General features: G+C 38.6%; 1 protein-coding gene across 2 annotated transcripts in view; it reads right to left on the reverse strand.

Moving 5' to 3' along the window:
* The window catches only part of BRINP3 (BMP/retinoic acid inducible neural specific 3), a 204954-nt gene that overhangs the window by 39480 nt on the left and 143530 nt on the right, over positions 1 to 21944 (reverse strand). For both annotated transcript variants that reach the window (XM_085586627.1, XM_085586628.1), the window contains exon 6: positions 19384 to 19620. In XM_085586627.1, coding sequence (XP_085442753.1) covers positions 19384 to 19620 — 237 coding nt within the window. The remainder of the gene's footprint in view (positions 1 to 19383; positions 19621 to 21944) is intronic.

Here is a 21944-nt window from a genome sequence, read left to right on the forward strand (position 1 = left end):
TCTGGTTTTTCCTTCTCAAGTGACAATTATTCCTTCCTTAGAATTAGAGAATAATTTGGGTCGGAAAGGACATTTATAGTCCAACCCTCACTGCAATGAGCTTCTCTAGGTTAGGTTTCTCAGAGCCCAGTCCAGCTTCACCAACACTGATTATTTTTTAGAAATGCCATAACATTCTTTTTCATTTTAAGCCACTTTAGTTCATGGGTTTGTTCCCCTTTGCCAAGGGGGAGGGGAGCTGGGCTCTGTTGTTGGTTTTATCTTTAAACCACCAAGGCTTTGGGTCAGGCTGGGCAGGGCCTGATAAGCTTCAGCAAATAAAAAGGGACTTTTGGAGGTGTGGGATTTTAAAATTTACATGTTGGGAATTTATAAGATATGGAGGAGGTAATTAGACATTAATCAGACATTAATCTGATGACAATCTCCCCAGTAAAGTTGGAGTCTCTCTGAGAGAAGAATGCTAAGGGAGCCACAGAACAGGACCAAATGAGCATGAAAGGCAAAGGGATCAATATCCAATAGAAGATCACACACTAACTAATGAAAAGAATGGTGTAACACAGAACCAAAGAATTCTTTGTTTTCTGCAAGTGTACAGAATTTGCAAAGTCTTGTAATAGACATGTAGATGGAATGATTTCCAGTGCACATCCTGGCCAGAATAAAAGACTGCCTGACTCACTGGCAGCTCAAAGAGTGTCAGAGTTTCATTCCTTCCTGAGCTCAGTGACATCCTCACACTGCCCCTCCCAGGTCTGCACAGAAGGTGTGACAGGTTATAGCTGGCTTGTCCCATTGGCTTGGTAAAGCCTTATAAGCCTAAAGACTTAAAAATATTAAAAATGGTCATTAAAAAAAAAAAAAAGTGATGGGAAGTAAGGTTAACTGAGCTGATACAAAGTCCTTTACAAAGCACAGAGCTGCAGCTTGTAAAAACCAGACAAATTCTACCAGATTTAGAGAACTGAGGTATATATGTATATATAGACTGACAACTTTGGGTGGGGATGAAATCCAAAAGCCACATTCCTGACTACCTGCTTAATTCCTAAGACCTCTTTTCCCTTCTGCTTCTCTGAGGTAAAGCTGGTAAAGCTCCTTAAAAATGAGCTTCGTGAAGCCAAAACAAAGGCAACTCCCTCAGGAAACAGCAGGAAACAGCAAGCTCAGCTGATGCCTTTTCAGCCCTCACGTTGCTCTAACCACGTATTTAAGGAATGTTGTCACTTTGCTGTCCTCTGCTCCATGGCACTAATCTCTACAGCTAACAACTGCTCCATGCAGTGTTCAGAAGTGATAAGGAAGGTTTACACTCCTCAGCTTGCAGTGCAACAGCATTTCCAATCAGAAAATGTTTTTTTCTCCCTGTAATAAGCATCATCTTTGACTACCCTTGTGTCCTGTCTGATCCTGCTAATGAGCTCCATAATGCAGGTGGAGGAGAGACAGAGATAAAATGAGCATGGTTACATAGTGCCTGCTGCAGAAAAAAAAAAAAAAGGAAAAAAAAAGAAGATAATGTGCCCATATCTTAAACAGACACATTTCATGATCTGTGAAACTACAACATGAACTCCTAACACTGAGAGATGATTAAACTATTACACTCTAATCAACACATGGTGCCAGCCATTCCTGAGGATTAACAGCCAGTATTACAGTCCCAGGGGCCACAGAAATTGATACTTTAATTCATAAAATCAGAGAATATTCTGAGCTGGGAAGGACCCACATGGATCATCGAATCCAGCCCCTGGCCCTGCACAGGACAACCCCAAAAACTAGACCATGATTCTTGACACCACATAAAATCTGGTTGCAGCACTTCCTTTTTATTTTCATACGGGTAGTACACTCAATACTCAATATGATTTTATATATTCTTAATTAATTGCAAATAAGGTAAAAATGGTAAAACATTATATGCAGCGATGGGTCAAGCAAGTTCATTTTTGGCTGGTTGTGTCTCTTTTCACTTTTCCTTTAAACCAGGTAAATCTTCCTTGTGTCAACAGTGCTTGGAGATGGAAATGGCATCCCATATTTAAATGAGAAAGAATAAATGAGAAATATCATAATGGGAGCAAACATTCCTGTTGAAATCAGGTGAATATCAGACATATTTAGGCTATGAGAAATACCTAGAGCTGCAGAGATGTAAATTGGATCCTCAGTGTTATTTGGTGTCAGAGCAGGGCTCAGTGCTGGGTGCAGTGGTTACCACTCAGCAGACAGAGCTGGTAAAGGCCAGAAAACTTCAGGAAGCCTCATCCAAGGATCTGACAGTGCTCTGCTGCAAGAGAAAAAGGTGCCTGGTTCTGGGGATTTGTGAAGGATTTTTGAATGCGTTAGAGATGGAGCTTCTGAGTTGTTTTTGATGATGTGGCTTATTTTCTTATCTTCTACATAAGTAGGAAGGGTAAATTCCGCTCACATCTTTACAGCATGGTTCAGAAGGTCACAAGACTTATAGTTACATGACTTTTTAAGGGCTTGTTGACAAATAAAACACTACTAATGAAGATATTTATGTTTTTGAGTTAATCTTTAACTATTTCATCTTATGGATTTGTTACAGTGGAAATTTTCTTAGCTAATTATGTTATGACACATTTACAGTACTGCATTCTGAGCTCCTTGTTTACCTTTGTAAATACTTTTATTTCTATATCTTAAACTCTAAGACTCTAAACTTTCTTTTATTCAGGTTAACATGTCTGTGCTTTAAGCTATAAATCCAAATTTTCGCTTCTAGCACATGAATTTGGAAGCCTTTTCCAAGGTCTCAGATCAAATCTTGTGTTTAATCCTAAACTTTGGCTTACAGGCCCAAAGTTCTGAGAGTTCCTTGCATTTCAGATTCCAGCACCTGTTCTCTGCTGTGACTATTTTGATTTTTGATTTTCCCTGGCATATTCCTACAAGGCCTGTACAAGACTGTCCCATCTACACAGTACAGTTCTGATTTTGTTTATTTGAGTGGTTTGTGGAACTTCTCCAGGCTGCCAAAATGTCCTGGATTAGCTTTCCTAAGATCCCTTGTGAGGGATCCTTGGAAGTCAATGGATTTATACCTGCCTGGGTGTCCCAGATTGAGAAGCAAGATGTATTCCATTTCCCATCTGCATGGCAGCTGTCTTCTGTTAATTGGGCAGTTTTCCTTATCTCTTCCACAGCCACTCCTCTCTCAGGGGAGACATCTGCTGTTAATGGGCTACTGAATGTCACTGCGGGACTGATAACAACTATAACATCCCATTGGGAGATGCTCTGCCCAGAGGGAGGAGCCAAGCATTCCTACCTGGATATAATCTGGGTTTTTGGGACACCAGACTCAACCTTTTCCACTGGATTCCCAAGAGGAACAGCTGGGATTTTCCATTGGACCTTCAGAGGAAGACTACACCCTTCTACAGGATCACTGCTCCCACAGAACCACATCTGCCACTCCAGGAGGACTGCAGCCACTCCAATTTGGACTGCTACCAACACCCTGACAAAAAGGGTGTCAGGTTGCATTCCGACTCTATCAGTAGCTTTTCTTTTGTATTATTGCATGTATTTTGTTTTCTTTTCCCCTTTTCCTAATAAATTGTATTTCTGACTTGGAGTCTCTCATTGGTTTTGCTTTCAAACCAGAACACCAGGTTATAAGATGTGGTACAGACTGACATCTGACAGCAGTGTCATGCCAAAAATATGAAAATACCAAATTTTACCACTGCACTTTTGTCTCCTATTTCCTTTAGAGTAAACAGAGCAAGTCCAGGACTGAGCTTTGAAACTGTCATTCCTGAAATTTCCTTTTAAATCATACAGGCAGTTTCATCAGTTAGTGCAACAGAGATTAGCTCAGGACTAAGGATGTTGGAGCAATTTCCTTCTCGCAGCCCAGACACACTCTGCACAAAGGCAGGGAAGAGCCTGAGCCTGTGCAGTCACAGCAGGAGGGAATCAACAGCTCCTTTAAGCCAGGGCTTGTGCCTAAGGAACTCTCAGAGATGTGCTAATGGAACACCAGAACTCCTAAGTAAATAGGAAATTCAAATTTGACATGGATTTCTATCAAAGGAAATAGAATACTGGGGGTTTTTCCCCTGCTGGTTCTTATTATGGCTGAAATAGATGACAACACACATGTGACAATAATTGAGGTGAAAAATCTATGTACAATTTAGGAGAGCATAAAGCACAGCTTAAAAAGAATCTGTATTTGGTGATATGCTAAGGAAAAAATTGATTCATAGAAAAATAACTCAGAAGAAATTTCAGCCAACTTCTCTCAGTCTCCAGAAATGGCAGTTTCTGGGGAGATGACATTCCATCAAGTATTATTCTCTTGTTTAATTTAAGTTCATATTTTCTGATGAGCCATTTTATCCCAACAAAATAATATAATCTTATGGAAACAAAACTTTCAGCATTGGAAATTACAGCATAGTGCTTCAGTAAATATATAATCCTGTCTAATTGTGGATTACAACATCTACCCAAAATCAATTTTAATTTTTTTAAACAATATTTAAACCCTAAAAAAGAAATTATATTTTCTGGGAAAAAGCAGCCCGACGATAACTGAAAAAATGTAAGAATTTTTGTTGACTGAAACATACTATTTACAATTTTATATAGCCAATGTGTTTTCTAATATTAATAAGGATTTGGAGGTTTTTTCACTTAACAAAGTTCAGTAAAAATATGTGTATATGAGAAAACCCTTTTTTTGACATTATCATGTCAAAATCTACTACTAGAGAGCAATTGTAATGGTCTGCTTTGTCATTTCTCTAAATGAGGCTCTAAGGAAACTCTTTTCTCCCTTAAAAATCTGTACATCAGTCATTTGTACACACATCCTCTTTTTTACTCAAGTTCTTTAACTTGCTCTAGAGGTATTAAAATTCTGCCATCGCAGTGTCGAAGTGAGTAATACCTCATGCAAAACCTGTTCTGCTTTGGCTCTGACAAAATGTTACAGTGGGATTAAGGCAAAGTAACAAAAATCAAGTGGTCTTTAACACATGGGGGTGTGATGGTGTCTGAACAAGCAATGATATCGACTGATGTGCTGCTCCAAGTCACAGTGCTGCAGACAGCTTCCAAATTAGCTCCAGTGAATTCTTGTTCTCCACTGCATTTCCTCTTTTCTCACCCTCATAGTGTGAATTGCAAATGATCACTCCCCTGTAGAAAGCACTGCTCCTTCAGGAAGCCAGCTCGCTTCTTCAACCAGTTCTGGGATCAGATGTTAAGTCAGACTTGTTCTTTCCTTGGGCAGCCTATAGTCCAAGGAGAGATGATCTTGTGCTTCAAGCATGTCAACTCTGACATCAGATTAACTTCCTCAGAGCTTGCTCCAGTCAGGATTTGGAATCTGCTGCAGTCAAGGCTCAAGTGCCCTTGTGGGGAATAAATTTCTCCATATCCCCAGTGTGAATCTCTCTTGTTTCACTTGATGCCTGTTGTCTCTCCCCACACAGAGAGAGCCTGGCTCTCTTTCCTGTCCCTGCAGACAAGGTGGCTGCTCTGTGTTCTCTGAGGTCTCCATGCCCAAGGCTGACCAACCTCCCCTGGGGCTTCTCCTCTCAGGGCAGCTTCTCCAGCCCCCACATCTCTGGTGACATCCCTGACCACACTCCAGCTTCCTGATGTCTTTCCTGTACTGTGGAGCCCCAAAGTGGATGCAGCATCTGAATGTGGTCCAAAAAGCACTGAGGCTAATCCCCTCCTTGATCTGCTCCCTCCTTTGAATCAACCACAATGTGTCCTTGGTACTGTCAGGCCACTTCATCCTCTGCCCCAGGAGCCTTCCAGCAGGGCTGCTCCTGGACAGGCAGACCCAGCTCCAGCTGATGCTCTGCCTGACCAGAGCAGGATTTTCCTTTTTGCCTCGTTGAACTTCACCAGGTGCAGGTTGTGCTGATCCACCAGCTTGTCCAGCTCCCCCTGTACGCCAGCCCTGACCCTGGAGATTTCTGTCTCACTCCTTCAAACTGGCAACATCTGCAAACCTGATGAGAGGGCACTTTCTCCAAGTCATTGCTAAAGAAAGTAAAAAGAACAAGTCCTGGGACATACCTGGCTGTGTTGAACACCAGTTTTCAGATAGGATGTGTGACCCTCTAACCATTTTTTTCACAGTCCTGAACCCTGTCTGACTCCTGATGCATTCCAGCTGTGCCATTCCCCCTCTGAGCCTCACCCCATCCATGAGATGATGTTCCAGAGGCATGTGCCTGTAATAATGCCTTTCCAGATTACTGCCCAACAGATGAAAATCTATTTAAGGAACTCAAAACTTTACATTAAATTAAAAAAAAAAAAATCAGCTGCAGTTTTAGTTCAATCCTGTCATGTTTTTCCTTCAAAGTAACCTGTCTCCTTGTCTCTGCTAATCATTTGCCTAGAGCTGGTTTTAATAGGACTCCAGCCTTCCTTTGGCACAATTCCTTCTATCAGCAAGCCAAAGTAAACAGATAATATTGCATAAGGGAAAGCAGTGACAATCACAACCAACAAGAATATTCAGACCAGAAGTTCTCCTTGAAAAAAAAACCTTAGGAAATATCTCTAGTAGCTCCAGAAGTTTATTTCCCTACAGAAAAGTGACATGGAGCAGCAAAGTCAGCCAGGCCTGCTGGGTGTCCATTTCAGGGCTGATTATCTGCTGGTGCCATAAACAAGATTATTATTTAATATAAATACTGACTAGTTTTTTTTACAGGTTAGGAGACTGGCATCACACAAACAGCCAAGGAAAGCTGCTAAAGCTAAATACTGTCATTACCAAAAGGGCTCTTAAGTAAAAATGTGCAAAAAAAAAAGGTGAAAGGATTTTTAGAGTTCTAAAGTTATCTTAAATTTTTATAAATTTTCCAAAATTTTCCAAATGCCTCTAATTCCTCTGAAATCCTCTATAATGAATATTGCAGTTTTCCTCTTTTACTTTGCTTTGAATCAGTCAAAATACTTCACCTTGATGAAATGTTATATCAACTTTTAGTTTCATATTATAACATCAAAGTTATGAAGCAAAAAAATTTAAAAATTAATAAACATTTCAAAATGAAGGTTAAACACTTTACTGCAATCCTGAAAAAAAACCCAAAACAACAACAACAACAACAGCAACAACAAAAACCAAACCAAGTTTGCACTTTCTCAAAGACTATTCCTGGTTGTTTTATTCAAAGTAGCTGACTTTATATTTTGTAGCATCCTGTATATAAATCTTAATCTCTGCTACACTTCAATGGACTTTTCTGTTCAGACTGCAAGCTCTTCAGAGGAGCCTGGCTCTTATTATTATATCTTTATAGGGCAGTCAGCACAACAGACCCCAATTTTAATTGTTGCCATTTATTACAAATAATAAAAATAATTTTGCCTGTTGCTCCAGGCAGCTGCAACCTCCTTGAAGTTCAGTGGGAGCTGCAATTAGTGTAAGGGTGAGAGTTCTGGAAGGAAAGATCTCCTAATTCCCATTTTATCACACATTTTGCTGTATTATTTAAGCAGACCTGTTGCTGCTCCAACAATATGACCACCATTGCTATCATTCCTATTCCATAACAATATTTTTTTAATTTTAATCAGGGCAATAAATATGATGGCGAGTCAAATACCATTGTCAGTTGTAAATCAAGACCTGAAAGCACAAAGCTGGAAGTCTGAGAGGATATAAACCATGGGACCCACATTTCAAATGGTTGGATGTGATTGCTGTTCATTAAAGTGCTGCCTCAATATTGTGTAGCTGTTATTAAAGAGATTTATAAAAGATAGATGTTTTTTAAAATATCCCACCATGATGCAGAAGCCTGGAGAAAACAAAGTGCTAAAAATGAACATATATTTGTTTTTATGTTGCCATGAATTTTAGTTTTTCGTGATGCATTACTCAATTTGTCAAAGAAGTAGCAGCTGTGTTCCAAGAAATATATGTTTGAAAATAATCCAATTCAAAGAAGCAGAAGAGTGCAGCTGGAAACAACCTTATTTCTTCAGAGAGGAGACAGTAAATCTGAATTTTCCTTTCCCTTCTCCCTCCTATTTAGGCTAAATCAGCCAGCTCTCCTGATAATTAAAATATTTCCTTCTCCAAAGCAAATGATTTCTCCTTCAAACTTTCTGAAGGACAAAGGGAAGGGAAGAAATGTGTGTTTTCTGCAAGACATGGCCTCTGTTTTTCAAGGAGGAAAGGAAGTCCACACTTCCTTTTGGACAGACTAGTAGACAAGGAACAATCCAGCTGCTAAAGAAAACTCAGGAAAGCAAATTTGGATGATTCTGGCAGTAAGGCAGATTTGGAGGGGTTTGGTTGAGTTCTTTTTGAAGTGAGGAGTGCTGCAAGGGTAGCTCCTCTCATCCCTGTGCTCTGCAAGAAGGAAAGAACAGGGATAAGTGTCAGCATGGAGGCAGAATTGGTGGGGAACAGAGATCCTCTGGTCAGTCATTTATATACATAATTCTGAGGAACCTCATGTAAATGTTAAAAGTGATGAGAGGAAATGGTGTCAAGCTGCACCAGGGAAGCATTAATTTGGATATTAAGGAAAATCTCTTCATGGAAAGGGTTGTCAAGTATTGAACAGGCTGCCCAGGGCAGTGGTGGACTCACCAGTTCTGGAAGCATTTTAAAAATGTTTGGACTACAGGGTGGTGGTGCTGGTTGGTGGTTGGGCTTGGTCACATTAAAGGTATTTTCCAGCTTTAATGATTCTGTGGTTCTATGATAGGTGTTAGAGATGTGTATAAATATACAAACACACAGGTATATGTGTATGTTGTAGAGTTAATGCTAGTAATGTCAGCCTGTCATAGGAACATGAAACCAAAAATCCTCCTCTCACAAGGCTGGAAAGTCTCCTGATGCCACATAAAGGTGAAATAATTTCAGTCAAAATTGGTAGTGAAACCAGAATATCATCCTATAAATAGTGGATTAATTCAGAAGTTCTGCTGGGCAGGAGATAACCTTGCCTGGACCCTGCTACCAGCTGGATGGACTCACATTTCCTACAATGAAGAAACATGTTTCTCATTGCAATCTAAATATGACCTGGACTGCAAGTTCCCTTTCCAGAAACCAAAAAGCCAGACTCCACAGCTGTCTCTGTAAGTCCCAGTGTTTGAAGGGCATTCCCTTCATCCTGTCAGGTTTGATTTTGGTTCATTACTCCTCAAAATGTTTCTATCCCTCCCTTTCAAAGGGATGCTCCTTGGAAGTCACAGTAAGTTTTCAAGAAAAATGTCTTAAAAATTTATCTATGGGTTATTTGGGATTTTTTTTTTTTTTTTTTTTTTTGGTAAATATTTTTATGACTTCAATGTAGTTTAGAAGTAGTATTGCAACATGGATGTCCCAAAGTCCTTTATTATCTTTCTACAGAACTATAAATTCACTTAATGCATAAGACATATTCCTTATGGGCAGATATAGATATAAACTCTGTCAGTCCAAAATTTACCTTAGTTGGACATGCTGGCAACTGCTACAGTTTGAAAACTGGGTAGGGTAAGTAAACATGGAATGATTCACAGGAGGATAAAGGAGGAAAGAGAATGAGTGAAACTGAAAAATGTTCTTAGAAAACACATTGAAGTAAATAAGCAGTGTTCAGCTGTTCCAGCAGAAGATTTAAGAAGCTATGAATCAGAACAGACAACACTGCCCTAGAAGAAAAGAGAGGCCACAGAGTGACATCACTCTTAATAAAGAAAGCCCAAAGCTGCCAAGGCAGGTTGGAATTCCACCAAGAACGAGGGGATTTTGTCACTAGCTTTGAAGGGAATTACATTATGTCCTGTACATGGTGGACATAAGTAGAATTATATTAGATAAAGCCTTCTGCTCCTCCTCTTATTACAATGTCATCACAGTGTTTGAAGTATCTCAGAGTGCAGTGCCATGTAAAACTTTAATAAGTTGATTTGCCAGGTGCAGCTTTAGCAGGAGTTGTATAATGCTTTTAGTTTTGGAACAGGGGCAATTCTATCAGCTGTACCATCATTTTTGAAGAAGGACAGGAACAATTTAGACACTGACCCTCCAAAAACATTAAGTACATCCCACCTGTTCATTTTATTAAAACAGTGGCACCTCCACAGGGGTGGAAGAGCTGGGAGGGAGCATTGGTCACAGACGGAATGGCAGCTTGGTGTATCTGCTCATGTTATTGATTTAACTTCCTGACAACCACAGAGGGAAGTTAATTACTGGGAGGCAAATTAACACCGCTGCAAGATAATAGAGAAAACAATAATTGTATTAAGAACTCAGGGGGCTAAGTTTTCCTGGCCCTGAGCCTGAGGCTGTAAGCAGTGTTTGGAAGCAAACCACCGCTGCACTGCTCAGGGGCAAATAGTTTGAACCATATTGATTGAAGTCTTTATTCTCTGTGATTAAAAAGCACCTTCAGCTGCCAGTGAGTCTGTTCAGACTGTTCACGAGGAGTCTTTCAATTAAGATTTCAAATGGGACTCACTTTGCATGGGAATGGGTCTGTCCTGGTCAGCAGAGAGGGACAGACTGTGCTGAGTGACCCAGGCACATCTGGAATGGGCTCTGTGCAAGGACACTTGGAGGGGCATCCCCCAAACCCACCAAAACAAAGCTCATCAGACAACAAGGTTAGATTTGTGGCTTCTATCAATTGAAGAAATCCTCCAACATTCAGTTTGAATTCCAGATTTCATTTTTAGTCTCATTTTACACGCATTTAAATTGAATCACTGCAGCTGGAAAAGCAGGAATATGTCACTGGACTAAGACAGGACTTCCAGTGCAAACTGCCTTCACTGCAAATGATGGAGTGGGCCTAAGAATTTATAGTCTGTCTGTGATGCCAAGTCAAACCTTGTCATCTTGAGATATTATTTAGGATTTGAAATCTCAACACCGAGTGTGAAAATCATTCTGGGCATTTTTTTTCCATTATAAATGCAATAAGTTTCTTCTGATCAGCGTGTACAACACAACATCTTTGTTTAAACTGACATTTCCAAATTATGCCTGCAGTTACCATCTGCCCTTTTACTTCCTTTTAATAATTTGAAACAGGTATAAATGAGACATTTGGTGCATGTTTTAAAATGTCTGTCTTAGAATGTAGATTCTCTTTGAGGGATTTTTGTCAGCCTTTTTGGGGGGAGAGCTTTTCTGGTTTTTTTTCAGGGGGCAGGGGGTGGTTATTTTCTCTTCTCCCAGAGCAGAAGAACCATAGCAAACACTATAAATGCCAAGATAATTTTTAGCTAGAGATTAAATGACAGTCTGAAATTTTTAAAGACAACACCACTATATTTTACAGAGGAGCCATTGAGGGCACTTTTTAGCTCTTAGGGTTGTCATTATCACTGTTGGTAAGAAGGAAGAGGGCTGGGACCCAGGTCAGTGTCTTCATGATGTCAATCTACAAGCCTGGATGCTGGGGAGAATTACCTGTTGTACTTGTCAGCCAGGTGACTTTGATTTGGATGCAGAGAGAGGCAATAAAAAGGAATCCCATGGTGTCCTCTTCTGCTAAAGCAGTTTTAAGAAGGGATTTGTGCCATAGGAATAGCAAAAATCTGAGCCTTATTGGGGTGGCAAACAAAATTACACTTGATTTTTATGACTAGATAGAGGGATTTTTAAGATTAAATTTCACAGCTGAATGCAGATTTGCTGCAGATTTTCTGGAGTTGTCCATCAGGAAGAACGTGGCAGCAGTAGTTTAAAATGCTTGTCTGAGAACAGAAGGAGAAGACTGTTCCACTGGTTGCTTTCCTTAATGCACTGTCAGGAAATATTGATAAAACCCATAATTAAGGTGATGCCAGAACAATAGTCTATGAAATGGTGAAAAAGCTAGTACTTATCTGATGGGGCAGACTTCTTGCCCCCTGTGTCTTTATGTTGTGGTTTACATTTGATCTTGAAGATCTGAATATGTCTTTGACTCTCCTCATAATGTATTCTGTGCATCACAGAAGGTTCCTGTCTTCAGCACTGGACAATCTATTCAAATTTATTTACATTACTTTTTTTCTAGCTTGAAATTTAGTCTATTCAAATCTAAGTTAAAGATATAACTTTGTATTTTGTTTAAGTGCCTAGCTTTGCACCTGCTGTCTCAAAGTATCAATACATTTTTAGCAAATTAAGTAAGTCCGGCCGTATCTGTTATTTTTTGATTGCTACAAAAAAAGTGGATGAAAAAGTAACTCAACAGATGCATCACTCTTTATTGCTATGTGCTCAGCATCTAGGAGTATCTGCATGCAAGAATTATGACTATAATCCTCTTTCCTAAGAAGCACTAAGAGATTTGTGTAGCTTTTGAAATCAAATATGATCACTTGCTATGGCTGGGTGTATTGATTGACTGTTGGACTGTCTCTGATATTGGGACAATCTCAGAATTCCTATTTTGCAGCTTCTTTACAGCCTCAACGATCACAAAGGCAGTGCTGTCCATCTGTAACACACACATGAGGCTGGCAGGGAATGTAAGGAATTCTCCCCTCAGCACCTGCACTTCCAGGTGTGAGCCAATGCTTGTTTCCAGCTTTGATTTTGCTGTATTTTACAACAGTCTGCAGCCTGACTGTTGGAAGCAATTTTCAGTGTGAAAGCAGGGATCAGGGTGCTCCACAATAAGCAGTGGAACAGTTTTGAAGCCAGGAGTGAGGGCAGGGTCCTCTGTTTTATACAGACACAGCGTGTGACCACAAAGAAGGGTTGGTCAAGCCTCTGTTGTGCTTGGCTTTCCTAAACCAGTGCCACAGATGGGATGGAAAGAGTGGAAAGAGCCTTCCTTGTTCCTAAATTGATATTTTGCAGCATGGGCTTACTTCATTTGGGAAAATATGAGCTGAAGGAGAAGCAAGAGTTAGGAAGGTATACCAGCAAAATATGGTGATTTTCTACATTTCATGGCACTATTAAATGGATAATTCTCTAAATCTCACTGCAGATTATGGAATGCTGGAGATTATCTTTCCTATTACTTTCTGTAGGTTTTGCATAAAATTAATTATATAGGATGCAAATGCTACCCCCCAAAAAATAATGAAATGGTTGAACTTCCTCATCTTCAGTATTACTGATTTTTAATTCAGTAATAAGCTTATCATCTCCTCTATTAGAATCCACTTTCTCCATCCCTTTAAATCCAATTCTTTTATACAGGGATTTTGGGAACATCATTAATTCAATCACTGTAAAGAAAGGGAAACATATAATTGAACTGAGGAACAGGACTCCAAAGTCTCCAAAGCAATCTCTGCTGAGCAAACAAAAAAAACTTTGTTAACATCTATGCAGTGCTATGTATTAACTGAGGTTCAGTCCTCATTTTCAGGTGAACCTTTCAAAACTGCATTTTTTCAGATGATTTTAAGTCTGTACATGTAAAGGGTAACCAATTCTCAATAGCAAGACATCCCAGAGTTATTAGGGAATTATGGAATGCATTAGATATGAAATCCAAATCCAGTGAAACCAGGGATTTAAGAATAGCTTGCACCAGCAATTCATTTCTGTTAGTATTTGCAATCAAAGTAGTGATGGTGGATGGATGGACAATGAAAACTAGTTTCAGCAAATATTAATGGGAAAGTTAATATCAATTTACTTTGGCTGTACTTTCATCACTTGCACTTTCTGTGATACTGAAATTTACCTTTTGAATTATCTCTGCAAAGCAGATACAGAAGTGACTGAAAAAAAATCAAACTCGACATTTTGAGAAGTTGTTTGTCATTTAAAGCTGTAGATGGATGCACTTCAAAATATTTGCAAGGTGACTTTTGATTAATTCTGTCTGTGTCCAATGAGTCTGTTGGAGTGAGCAGTGTTTGTGTTCTGTGGTCAAACCCTTCAAGGGCCTCTGCTCCTCTAAAGCTTCTGCTGGACATTCAAGTCAAATCCCTGAAGTTAATGGACTACAAGTTGTTCAAAAATGTTATCTTAACTTCCTCAAACGCTTCCAGTGATTCACACAGGCACATATTTCAGTGCTTCACTGAACCACCTTTGAGCCCAGCTGTGACAGTCAAATTTCTGTCCAGTTTGTGGTGGGTGTGCTCTTTCCTTCTATCTTAGCTGGTATTTAAACTAAATTTTTAAAAGAATGAGTTTGTTTTAAAGCTACTTTGAAATTTTGTATCATAATATTGATCGTACAACTCATGATCCTGTGCTTTCCAAGTAAATATTCCAAAAGGGATTTTGTTGCATTCAAGGGGGGAAAAATCCACTGCTAAGCATATTGTGAAATATGCAGAGAGAAGGCAACAAGCTGCCATTGCGTGTCAGATATGTGAAAATAAATGCTTGATGAAAGATTTTACTTTCATTTTTCCAGGAGGTCTCATAAATGCTAGTGATTAAAAAAAGAGAAATTATGAAAATGCAATTTTGCCATTTCCTATTGTGTGAGCAACACTACCATCATGTCCTTATTTATTTTGATAGCCTTTTTATTCCAAAAAATGAAATTACACTACAGGGAATGCTAAAATTTTTTTTTTTTTTCCAATGTCAACTGTCAGATCACCTTAAAAGAAAATTGCTGTTATTTAAATGGAATGTTCAGATTTCCAAAGATACTCAGCAGCCAACCACACCAAGATTATGGCACAGGAAATGTGTGATTGTGTTCTTATCCTTGTTGTCAGAATTCAGAGCCTGTGGATGGTTTTGGGGGTCTTCTTGACTTCCCTATATTTTAGAGCAGTGGATCATGATCTCTGTAACATGCGAAATTGCCATTAGTGTTGTATGTCAGAATTAGTTTCTTTGTATATTAACTCTTTAACACTCTCAAAATCTTCCCAAACCAGTGATGTGTAACACAGCAAATTATTTATCTGCACCACCTTTAACACTGCTCCAACCATAAGCTGTGGAAGTCCCACCTACTTCCAAAATGTGAGGCTTTTTTCAAGGAATATTTGGCACTTTATTGAGGGAAACAAAGTGCTTAGCTCAAACCTTTTTTCTGAAATAGAAAGGTGGAGCTCGAGGAGGTGAGGTAGGAGAAGTACCTGGACAAGAAGATGCTCATTTTTTGGGAGGGGAAGAAGGGGAACAAGAAAATTTTCAATATTAAAGAACAATGGAATACTGAAAAAGTGAGGAGGGCTGCAGGGACACTCGAGAAGATTGCACAGCTTTAATCTAACATGGGTGGATTCCACAGCCTGGAATTTCAGGAAAACTTAGTGACCTGTGAAAGCAGCAGGTCAAACTGGATCACCAGTTTGTTGTTTTTAGTTGTCCTTTCAGGCTGCAAAATCCAGTGAAAGGCTACTTTCATGCACATCAGGAAAGGTAAATGGAGACCTGCTTGATTCCATTAGAGGTGATATTTTTAGTGTTAGTGGTAAGAACACTGCTTCTTGGAATGATGGTCTCAGGGAGAACTTTACTTACACAGTAATTCAGCCAAACGCCTCAAGAAGCTAATGAAATTTGTTAATAAAGGTTGAATAGCTTCTGTGTGGATTTTTGATAAGGAAACAGCTGCTCATTTTCTTGGGTAGTAGTAGAGTTTGGAGGCCACAAGATCTGATAAAGGATAAGCAGATGGTTCAGAATAAACAATTTGAAGAAGCTCTTATATTTTTTTAAGATCTTAGTACATATCCTGACACTAAGAGGTTATGCAAAGCTCATTGAGCTAATGGTGATCAAATATTTATTGCTGAAGGGCAGCTAGAGAAATGAAAAAGGCAGCCAAATTTACTGAGAGATAAATAACATACTGCTGCACATCCTCCAAAATGGGATTTGAGTAGTTAAAAAGTGCGAGAAGATCCTGAGTGAAATACAGCCTGCACATGAAGATAATCAGCATTTTCTGACCCAGGATGTGCTTGGTCGTGTAACCTGCAACAGCCAGAGTGGCTCAAAGAGAATTGTCCCTAGCAGCAGGCCCAGACTGCAGAGCAGAGCCTTCCCGTGTGGAAACCAGGACAATTTTCTGACCACAGAATGGCTGAGATGGGGAAGAACCCTTGCTCCAAAGCCCTGCTGAGGCAAGGCCACCTAGACCCAGCTGCCCAGGACCATGGCCAGTCAGCCTTCGGAGAAGTCCAAGAATGGAGGCTCCACAACCTCCCTGTGCAAGCACCAGGTCACCCTCAGTGAAAAACTGTTTTCTGCTGACCAGGGGGAACCTCCTGTGTTCCAGTTTCTGCCCATTTCCCCTTCTCCTGTTGCTGAGCACCACTGAAAAGAGCTTTGCTCTGTCCTCTTTGCACCCTCCCTTCAGGTATTTACATATTGTCCCCAAGCCTTCTCTTCTCCAGGCTGAACAACCCCAGCCCTCTCATCCTTCCTTCAAAAAAAAAAAAAAAAAACATTCCTCAGTTTTATCTTGAACAGACAGGAGGAGAGATAACACAGAGAATAAACAAACCATCTTAAATAGAATATTTACTTGTTCCTCTTTAAACTAAATCCTGCCCACAGACACTGTGAATGGCCTCAGGTGAACCCAATAAGCCTTACAGGTCTGCATTAGGGAACAAGAATTGTTTCTGGACTCAGAAGACTAGTTTGTAATATCTAGGCTAAGAAAGGGTTTGGAAGCAGAAAAGGTAAAAAATTAATTATCTTTTACCTTTTACCTGTATTTACCTTTAGCTGACTCTGGAGTTCACAGTGTCATAGAAGGGAACTCATTAGTTCATTAATTCCCCTGCCATTAATAGTAGACTATATGGGCCAGCAGTGGCTGCTCTGGATTATTTTGCCCCTTGCTGCTCAGACTGAAATTCCTACATCATTTTGCCTCCTTTCTAGTGAATTTATTTTTTATTGTAAATAGATTAGAATAAAGCAACATACTGTTATTTCAGAAGCTGACTTCAAGTGATTTAGACAAAGACTTAGCAGTTCTTTAGTTTTTCTGAATAAAGGTCACTTTTGTTGCCAGGACGTGCTGTTAACATGGATCAGATCACACTGATATTTGTTAATATTTTTTCATTATGGAAATATTGCTCAAGCTCCAAATGTTTCAGATAATGTCTCAATGGTTATAAAAAAATATATGTATATATAAATCAGTGTGGCTGGAAATGTTTACAGATCATGTATGACAGCACTGGAAGAGCTGCTCAGTGGTAATACATGATTTATATGAGGTTGGCTGCTCAATGACTAATTTATCAATCAAAAATACACATGCTAACTTATTTCCAAGAGCAGACCCATACAAGGTTACCTATCTCATCTTCCCACAAACATATTTATGCAAAACACTTCATGAGATAAAAGCCGAAATATTAGAAGCTACCTCTGAGTTGTGGAAGTCATGCTTGGTATATTTATTAGATTAAAAACGATTTAAATATTTCAAGGGCTAAAGAGGGGAGCGTGGCATATGTCTTAATGATGTTAATAACCTAAATTTCACACTTCTTAGTAACCACACCTACTAGCAATTACCAAATTGACAGATATATGTGAAGTTGGCATTTTAGTGATTCACCCAGCAGAGCTAAAGAGTCTTTTAAAAGCCCAGAATTTAACTCTTACCAATTTTCCCCTGACATTCATGTCACAGACCTGAGCATAGCTCTAGAAATGTAGCTGACAATGATTCAAACTCATAATTAACTTGATGTCCATTATACAGCTCGCTGTGAGAATCCTCCACAGACCCAGATGTGTGTGTCCTTCCAGCTTGACTAAAATTGCTGTTAAGTAGGTGCCTACAAAGGACATTTTTCAGGCACTGAACAGTGTCACAGCCCATTCAGATAGAATAAAATATGGCAAAATATGTGCTCCTCTGAAGAGTCAATATATTTGCCCTAGTTTGCAAAGCAGTAAATGATAGCATAGCTCCACAAATAATTAAAGGTGTCCAAATAGTCATTGGGAAAATGCACCCAAATGTACACAAAACCAGTACATCAATTCCTGCTTTTACAGTCAGAGATGTCTGTGATCCTCCAAGGAGAAATATTTTAAGTTCTGATGTCCTCCTGCTGAAAGTGAGAACGGGGATGGGAAAAGGGCCTCAGATCTTCTAAACAGACCCAGATAAAAAACAGCATCAGGTTAAAAATTGCAACAAATGACATTTAACTGATCATTTCTCTTGAAATTATCAGTTCCCTTGAACTGAGGAATCAGTCTTTAACAATAAAAAAAGAAATATAAAAATGGATGCATATAGAGTACTGTTCATTCACACTCTTTATTGATATTTATTCTACTCTTCCCTTGACCACTGCATGATTTTCCTCCTTTTCTCTCCTACTGATTTGTTCTCTTTCTCCAACACAACTCATTAGAACATGTGTTTTTTGTATTTTTTCCTGACTTTTCCTTATCTCCCTCAATCCTTTTTTTTCCCTCAACAATTTTTCCCAGGTCTGCTGAGCTCTCCTTACTTTTCCCACCATCTGGCTAGGCAGCTGTTTCAGATAGCACTGAACAATTGAGTTGTGAAAACACTTGTTCCGAAGCTGATTTTACCTGTAGCTCCCATTCTCTGTGGGATGGGAAGTTCTGATGATCAGGACAGGTGAAATGATGTATGAAACTATGGATTTTTTGGCTTTTTTTTTTTTTTTTTTTTTTTTTGTTAAGGTTGGGATTAAATTCATGAGATGGTATTTTTTGTTTGGATTTAGACATTTATTAGTTTTTTTTTTATATTATAGTTTCACAAACTGTGAATCCCATAGTATTTTATTTTAATAAACTAAAAATGGAATTGTATTTTTTATAAGGTTTTTTAAGAAATTATATTTAAATTATTTTTACTTTTAACTCAATGACTAATTTCTCATGGTTTATAATGTGGGCTTTTTTATTTAATTATACAATACTACTTAAATTCATGAAGAAGAAGGTGAAGAAGAAGGACTAGTTACTGTTTTAAAACTTTTATCCTGTTGTATATATTCCTATATTCTAAAACTATAAACTCTAGGTTTTTTACTATGTGATAGTATATACTTCTATAGTATATAGTTTATATTTATATACTATATATGTATATAAATGAATATATATTTATATACATTGTATACTATAGTATATAGTTTATATTTATATACTTCTCTAGTATATGGTTTAAATAAACTATACACTTAAAATTTTAGTTATATTATTTAGTTTTGGAAGTTTTCTTTACAATATCAGGTTAAATGTAGTGTTTTCTTGGGGATTAATGTTTGTCAGTACAGAAGGTCTAAAATTCTTAGTAATTAGCATTCTAACATGAAACAAACCTTGATGCATTAAGAAAATCTAATGTGGCACAAGCAAGTTGTAAAAACATGGATGGGGCCAGCTGAAAACAAAACCATTCTATGAGATACAGCCAAAGAGGGGAAAAAACATCACTTTAAAAAAAAAAAAAATCTCACCAGATTCTTCAAATTCACTGTTGTATACATTCCAGGTCTCACTTATGCGGAGCAGGTTCTCTTCCATGGCTTGAATGTCCATGTAGGGACAGTTGCACTCGGGGAATTTGGGGCCACACTGACACCAGCAGTCATTGTCCTTGCAGATGAACTCCCCCTCCGAATTGCAGGCAATGTAGCTCAGAGCTGCCTGCACAAAATGCTCTTGCAGGTACTCAGGAAGGATGACCTGAAGACCTGTAGGAAATGGAGGAAATATTTTGGTGTTAAACACCAAGGAAGTTCTGGAGCGGAGCAGCTTCCCCAGTTTATGCAGCAAAGAAACAAACAGTTATGAACAACAAAAATATATGGAGATTTCAGGACAATTTGCACATCTGTCCAGCAGCATTTATACTATGTTGTGTATTTCATTTCTTAATAATTATTTTCAGACATATTCCTCACATTTCCCTGTCAGCATGGACTATCCATTCCCTAATGAGTAACCTGTATTCCTCAGAGAGAGCATTGATTGTTTTAATCCTTCTAGGGGGATGGGGTAACATAACTTCTCCTTGCTGAGTGAACAGCAGCCAGAGCCTTGCAGCAGGAAATCACACAGCTGAATTATAATCCTGGTGCCAGCAATAATGCAGATTCTGAAAATGCTGATGAAAGGAAAGAAGCCCTGAGAGACAGAGTAAAGAGACAGCATAATCAGCAAAAGAGGTGTAAACATTTCCATCCAAAATTGGGCTTGTTTTCCATGTTTCCTTTGGCACAACAAGATGTAGCTTGTCTAAATAACTCATTATCTCCTGAATTCTGCAGGGGCAAACTAAGAAGGAAGGCAGAAATTGGGTTGGAAGAAATCTTTGAAAAATAAAATTTGGCTGATTATTTTTCTAGCACTGGCAACAAATCGCTGTGGGACAGTCAATTGGATGTGAAGGGTAGGGCTACAAAACTTGAGTAAGAAAATTCATTCGTAAATCTATTTAAGTTTTAGCATGGAAATGGTGCAAAGTCCAGCTCCTATGAGGCTTCAAAAAAAACTCCTGCTACAAGTGTTCCAAGGAATTTCTCATCATAAGAATTGGTTATTTGGTGATATAAGTTTCTTCTCCAGAGGCACTTGGATGATTTCACAGAGATTTATCCCTTATTTTTATGTATATACAAAAGTATAGCTAGAACAGGAATTTCAGAATCCTTCCAAGTCAAAACTCATATCACAACTGCTGAAACCTGGTCTGGCTGTGCTTCCTTCAGTCTCCTGTCAAAATTTGGAAAACTCTGCTATTGTCTTGTAAAAAAACATTATTTTTTTTTCAGCCATAGAGGCTATGAATGGGGAAAAGAAGCCCAGTACAATTCTTCCATTAAAGAGTTTTCACAGTTCTGAGAATACTTTTCTCCACATCACGACAAACCACAGTCTGAGAGATGCAAAGATCATTTTCCAAATTTTAACTGACAAAGGTCATGAATATGCAGGAAACTGTAAAAAATTTATATTTTCTGGAAATATTCCTGGCATCCCAGTGGAAATAACAAGTTTTTTGTAAAAAAAAATCTTTCTGGGAAATAATTTTATGTTTTTATGGATTTAATTGATTCTTGGGAGAAAGGAAGTATGGATATTTTAAGGAAGAGTCATAGAATCATGGACTATCCTGAGACTGAAAGGGCCACAGAAATCATCATTCCTGACAGCTGTTCCTAATATCAGCAACCACCTCACACTGCTTGTCTGAGTGATTTACAAACTCATATAGAAAACTTTAAATCTTGGAAATATTTCTACCTTCAATTGCAAATTAAGAATTGTATTGCTCTCTCATGGCAGAGAGTCAGAAGTGTGCACAAATACACACATTAAAGAGAATTTAGTGGGTGTTTTCATAGTCATAATTTGCTCATGCTTTATTTTTGTAACTGAAAATAAAAATTATTAATGGCCTAATAGCATAAAGGGTGACTTTTCAATAATTTTTGTCTTACTGTGTAGGTTGGGAAATACTTCTGCTGGAATTTTGAAAAAAAATTATTATTTAGAAATTATGACTCTCTTCTTCCTTTTGCTTCCTCTTTCTGCTTCTATTTTTCATTTTTATTTATACACAATTACTACTATTTTCCTAATGAGTGAGATTTTAACCTTTTAAGTTTGTTTTTTTTTTTTTTTTTTTATTCCTAAGAGGAGGAGCGCTTTGATTCCTCCTGATGTAGAGCATTTGAAAATGTATATTCTGTTTTTCTGGTGACTCCATCAATTTTGGTGCAACAAGTGCAGGGGGTGTAAGTTACTGCTCAATATGTGCAAAGCAGGCTGAGCACACAAAATGTCACCCCCAGCTGGGTGGGATCTCTGGGAATTCAGGCTGTTTAAGAGGTGTGCCACTGGATGCTAAATAGGGATGCAAAATGTTAACAGGGCCATCCAAATTATTTTCTGATGGGTGCAGAAATTGTTTCCATTTGAAAGGCAACAGAGGTACTGACATTTCCTTCACTTCGGCTGGAATGAACCCACTACACACACACACACACACACACGCACACACAAATTAGGAAAA

This window comes from Lonchura striata, chromosome 8 (genome assembly GCF_050655825.1).
Source record: "Lonchura striata isolate lonStrDom1 chromosome 8, ASM5065582v1, whole genome shotgun sequence".
NCBI lineage: Eukaryota > Metazoa > Chordata > Aves > Passeriformes > Estrildidae > Lonchura > Lonchura striata.